At 38.2% G+C, this 6,108-nt stretch overlaps 1 protein-coding gene across 1 annotated transcript in view; it reads left to right on the top strand.

Annotated features, from left to right (window-relative positions):
• The first annotated feature begins 669 nt into the window (after positions 1 to 669).
• Positions 670 to 6,108, top strand: part of LOC122799542 (glutathione S-transferase theta-3-like) — a 128,329-nt gene continuing 122,890 nt past the window's right edge. Inside the window, exon 1 of the mRNA XM_044068672.1 lies at positions 670 to 900. Coding sequence (XP_043924607.1) covers positions 789 to 900 — 112 coding nt within the window. The 5' untranslated portion in view covers positions 670 to 788. The remainder of the gene's footprint in view (positions 901 to 6,108) is intronic.

Below are 6,108 nucleotides of genomic sequence, written 5' to 3'. Positions count from 1 at the left end.
AAACTCAAATATATGTCATTATTTGGTCATTTAATGACTTCAAAGGCGACCTCTGAATTTCGCAGAATGTCCGGATTTGTGCCTCAAATCTTTGACTCGTTCCTCCTGAAATCTGTTGTTTCCTGAAAGTTCAAGTTGACATTTGAGCTTCATACTATTCAGTAACTGCACGATAACATAAAATATTATTTTAGGAACTTTCTAAGACTGTAAGATCAATATTTAATATCTGCTTTCTTCGGCATTCTTGCGCTAAAAATGTTTAGAAGTTCGGTGTAGCCAGGCATACTCAGTGTACCCCAATTAGTATATTTTTCAAAACATCTTTCCAATAGTTTGTACAGAAATGAATATTTTATAACTCTTGAACCCAGGCACGATATTTTATTACATATAGCAATATTCATGCGAAAAAAATGGAATTTCCTCATATTTTGTGTGTCCGTTGGTGAGGTAACAATTGAAAAACTCATATTATTCTATCACGATTCTTCACGTTTAAAAGGCGAGAAAAGCACGCACAATACTTAAATGGTGACGTGCTGATTGCGAGTTTTGAACTCAAGGACCTGAAGGGTCAGCACGGAGGAGGCGGGCCCGAGTTTTATAGGCGTTGATTTCAAAGGTACTGCCCACAGCTTTGTATTACGTATATGCACTTTCCATACTTTGTTACTTTTTTGCTGATATCTGCAGGAGTTGTTTCCTGTATTATCGGATTTTGCTCTGCAGGAGCTTGGAGTTTCAAGTTTTCTGGTTTTGGAGTAGAAGGATCCTAACCCACCAGTATGGTTGTGCAGCTGTATCTGGACTTGCTGTCCCAGCCTTGCCGTTCTGTCTTTATATTTGCCAAAATCAACAACATCCCTTTCAAGCTGGAGTTTATGAACCTTTGCAACGGTAATTATGTTATGCTGCATGAATTTGTATCTGTATGTATTGCCCATTGCTGACCTAGGGATGGCTAAATGTGGCGAAGGTTCTTATTTTGTTAACACTCTCTGCTTGCTGGGTGCTTTGCTTTCTAAGACTCCGGTGGCCAAGTATCTGTCAAGAGCTTCTTATTTTACAGAACGTGCCTGATTATGTCTCATTTTTGCCGTGCCCATCGTATTAGTAGTTGTAATAATAATAATGACAACAATAATAATATTTTTTCTGGTAAATCAGCGAGAATTACACTCAGTCAAAAGCTCTAGGCAATGGACATTATAGTTATTTTCCCAGACTGCCTGATGCTCTATTAACTATCTAAATCAGTTAAATTAGTATTTTTTAATCCCTAATTGCCCCCCCCCCCAATTATTTTGGCTTTGTCCCTGATTGTTGAACGAATAATTGAAGAGATGTGCCCGCCCTTCACATATTAGTCTCATAAAGAAAAAGGGGCATCATTATTGTATGCCACTTTAATACCTACATAAACCTTGTATTAAGCAAATGAAAACTGGGTGAACTTTTTAGAGTAGGCACTCGAAGTTTGTATAATTTGTGTTTTAGTGAGGGGTATGGTGCTCTCTAAAACAAGGGTGTAGCCAGGCGTGTGTTTGTGTACGTGCATTAATACATTTTTCAGACAGCTCAGAAAAATTATGGGATATACAATCATAAGTATCCAGAACTGTCTAAAACATGTGTAGCATTTATCTGAGCCTGGCATTCTTACAGGGCTATGAATTATCTTCTAAAACTGGTATATCTTTGATAGGGTTACTACCGATCCCACTTTGTGAGGAACTCTCTTTGGGCAACTGTGTCCTGCAAAAAAAATTGAAAAAAAAAATGACAAATGTCCTGAGATTTTAGGATAAAAAATCTATATTTTCTTTAATAGTTGCATAAAACAGTTATTTTGTATCTGAAACACCTAAATGTTGTAAGAAGCAGATTAAGCAACTAAAATGCTACAAGAATAAGCTTTTATTTAGGCAAAAAAGTGAAGTTCTGTCCTTTGTACTGGCTGTGGGTATGTTTTGCCCTGCAAAATCTGACGTTTCTACAAAAAAATGTCTCACTTTGGGCATTTGAAAAGGTGGCAACCCTAATCTTTGATTACAGAGTGCAACGCTTGGGGGTTATCGTATCATTTCTTGTACTGTATCATTTTCCAAATGTCAGATGGGTGGGACATGCAAAAGTCTGGCCCTTGAGTACAAAATATAAATTACTGGTTACGTTTGTGGTCTAAAGTTTGCCATATCCATGTCACCTGTACATTAAGTAAGAATTTTGAAAAGTTCGGGACACGTCTCTAAATGCACTTCATAGCATACTGCTAGGCATCCAGGAACAACCAGAAAACTTCATTTTGCACTTAGTTTCATAATGTCCCGATGTCACCATAAGCTTAATAAATGTATACATACTTTTCAAAGTTGTCTCCTACAGGTGTAATAAAGGATGTTTTTTTTCTTTTTTCCAGAGAAGTCCTATCAATGATCACATTGTGTACAGTGAGACAGGTTATTTTACACAGCTGTAGGAATAGTCTGGCTTCAGTAAGCTACAACATTTCTGAGAGAATTTCAGGAACAAATGTAATCATTTAAATACACAGACTATGTCTGGCTGCATCCTTGTATGTATGTATGTAATTCATTCTTCACCTTCCAATTTACTGTTAGTAAATAAAGTGATACAGCCTGCTTATTTTTTAATTAGTTCAGTTTTTAACGATCATTCCTAGGCCAAACGTAGCACAGTTTCTGGACAGTACGAGTTTGTGTTTGGGAATCAAATTTATTCATTCTGGGAACTGATGCAAAGTCTGTTAAACATTACATTGTTGTGCAAGCAGTCTGGAAGACTGAGAACAAATGATTTATCGTAAAGTGCCCCGTTTAACTGCTGAATGCAGAGTTATGAGTTAGAAATTTGTTATATTACAGTAGAATGTAAGGTAAACCGTATTGCAGCGAGAAACGGTAATTTTGTTAATTATGTGCTTTGAGGGGAGGTTTCTCCACATGCTACCAGGCATAGGACACTGAAAGTGGGAGTGTCAGTGTGCTTAGAGTTTTAGTAGTTGAACAGCATAGTGGTGCGGCGGTAGGGTTATTGCTTCATAACCAGAAGTTCTCTGGTTCGGGGCGGCCACGGTGGTGCAGCGGTTAGCGTTGCCACCTCACAGCAAGAGGTTCTGCGATTCGATCCTTGGCTTGTGGGCCTTCTGTGCGGAGTCTGCATGTCCTCCCTGTGGTCGCGCGTGGGCTTCCTCCGGTTTCCTCCCACATCCGGAAGACATGCTGTATGTGGATTGGACTCTCTAAATTGGCCCTAAAGGTTGGGCGCCGGGCTGGCATCTCGACCCCGTAAAACTCCACTGCCAATCATGAGCGGACAGGTGATCCGCTGTGGCGACCCCTAACCGGGAAAAAGCCAGAAGAACAAGAAGTTCTCCGGTTCGATTTTCGGCTGGGGTGCCTTCTGTGCGGAGTCTACATGTCGTCCCTGTGATTACTTCCCATGTTACACAGACATGTGCCTGGAGCGTTTCCAAGTCGGACTTTCCCGGTAAACAAATGTTAAATGAAAAAAAATAGTCATGACTGCATTTGGGAACATGGCATCTTAGGGAGTAAAACAGTATTTAGTTGTCATTTCTTTAACCGTTTATCTCCGAAACCCAGCTTCCCCCAAGGATGACGGAAAACCCATGCAGAAATGAAAGAAAAACATTCAGACTCCGCACAGGCAGTGAATGAAGGTCAAGATCGAACCCCCTGATTGAACAGTGAGTGTATGAAGGAAGCTGGTCAGATAGATTTAGTGTCGGGTCAGTAGTACTCGCTAGAAAGAAGCGTTGAGTATATGATGCTGTAGGTTTGCAGCAGATATATGGTCCTTTATGGTGGGACTCCTGAGCACATTTAGAATGTTTAAAGATGGCTGGCTAGCTATGCCTTCTCACAAGTTAGTATTTTCATGGTAAACCTGGGCATGCCAGTGCTGGTAGAGACAGAGACCCAACAGTTAATTGTGTATATAGAGAAGGAAGAAAAACATTGTCAGTGAGTGAGCCATCAAGCTACAGATAAGTCATCAAGGTCAAAGGCATATCCATATAAATTTAGAAGTTTTGGGGAAAGACACTAATAAGGATATAGAATAAATCATTTAATAATGTCTGGAATGTAGGGAGATACTTTCATCCTGAAAGAAAGCAGCTGTTTTGGTTTTACCTAAAGAAAGGAGAGGTCCTGCTTCATACAGACTAATTTTAATGTTAAATAATAACTGGTCCTCTATTAATGTGAATATATGATGGGAATTAGACATCTGACATCAATAATATAACTCATGATTCAGAAAACTGCAGAAGACAAAACTGACCATTTCTGTTGGTAAGCCTGGTTGCAGAGAAAATGTTTGATAGGGTAGGCTGGGACTATATGAGTAGGGTAATAGCAAGGTTTGTATTTGCTATAAAAATAATTGAATTAATAAGGAAGACATATACAGGGCCTTAAATGGGGGTGTGTGTAAAAGTGTTGGGGGTTATTTTGTTTGACAAATTGCTTGTCTGGAAGATAAATCCAGTGATGTCTTCTTTTCCATTTGTTGTTTCCAATATATAAAGAGCCATTATTAATGAAAATAAAAGATGCAAATATACAACAGTATGGTTGGAAGTGGAAGCAAGAAACAATACTATTGGGGTGTGTGTAAAAGTGTTGGGGGTTATTTTGTTTGACAAATTGCTTGTCTGGAAGATAAATCCAGTGATGTCTTCTTTGTTTCCAATATATAAAGAGCCATTATTAATGAAAATAAAAGATGCAAATATACAACAGTATGGTTGGAAGTGGAAGCAAGAAAAAATACTATTGTTTGTGGATGGCATAATAATTTCTGGAATGTTAGTATATGCACACATGCAATAGAAGTTGGTATATACACAGTCAGTAGACATTTGTTATACAGGTTCAACCAGGCAGCAAGCATTTGTGAGCTAGACTTAATCCATTGTAGTTATGGCTAAAAATATAGTAATGCCCAAACTAACATGCCCTCCACTTAACCTCTAGAAACATCCTAACATATCTCCTAATAAATGTCCGTTATGCATAAAGACAACGTGTTGATGTGAGGTATTGCCAGCTATGCAAGGAGAAGTAGGGCAGTGGATGTGTAACATATGCCAGCACAGCTAGTTGGAGTTTTGTAAATAATTATATGTTGTTTGAATGATTTGTTCAGGTGCTTGTGCTGAAATGTATTAACACTGTGTCATGGGACAGACGAAGAAATGTACATGTCTTATTGAAACAGCTGAAATGTATATATTGCGACAGAAGATACTGGAAAAGAAAAGGTTAATCTCAATCCACCTGACTTTGGAAAATAGTAAGAAGTTAAATTACTTAATTTAGGCCATAAAATGTTATCTTACAGTTCTCAGTGCAACCAGACACAAAAAGTCTATCCTAGGACGCTTTCTGCATTGTCATTGGGGTGAACTAATTCCTACTCTGGAAGGGTGGAGGTTTTAACTTGTTTTTATGACTTCCAGGAGCTGCAGCAGATCTTAGCAAGACTGTGTGTGTGTGTCTATATGTGTGTGTGTTATTGACACTTATGTGCTAAATCCAGACAGTGTCTAGCAGTGGGAGTTGCATGGGAACCAGAAGTCAGATGACCAGATGTATGTGATGTCCTTCTGTAATCCATCACTAAAATTATGTTTTAATACTAGCTGAGACTGAAGTCTTAGGGCACACTGTTTTTGTAACCTGACAGAAAGGATCTCTCACCAACTTCATCTTGTCTTGCTCTAGTCAGTAAACAGGGAATAATATTTTTTTAGATCAGTCAGGAAAATATAGTGAGATTCGTTAAGTATTTTTCTGTAACTGTGTGAACCTGTCCACCTGTGTTATTTTTAATATCTCCTGTGATGAAACTGGTGTTTATTGTAAATAGATATTTAGTATTACTATGTTCTTTTATTATTTATTATTGAAATATATTTAAACTTTTCATTGTAACTGGTCCTTTAAAGAATATTTTAACCTTTGAGAGTACTTGCACCTATTGTTGACCCTGTGGCCACTCCTGAAAGCCTGGCTGTTTAGTCAACATTACCATTTGTATTCATATTAATTTCAC

This window comes from Protopterus annectens, chromosome 4.part0, assembly GCF_019279795.1.
Source record: "Protopterus annectens isolate FY-2018-M chromosome 4.part0, PAN1.0, whole genome shotgun sequence".
Lineage (NCBI taxonomy): Eukaryota > Metazoa > Chordata > Ceratodontiformes > Protopteridae > Protopterus > Protopterus annectens.
Note: the sequence above shows the minus strand (reverse complement) of the source record. Positions and strands in the feature narration are given on the sequence as shown.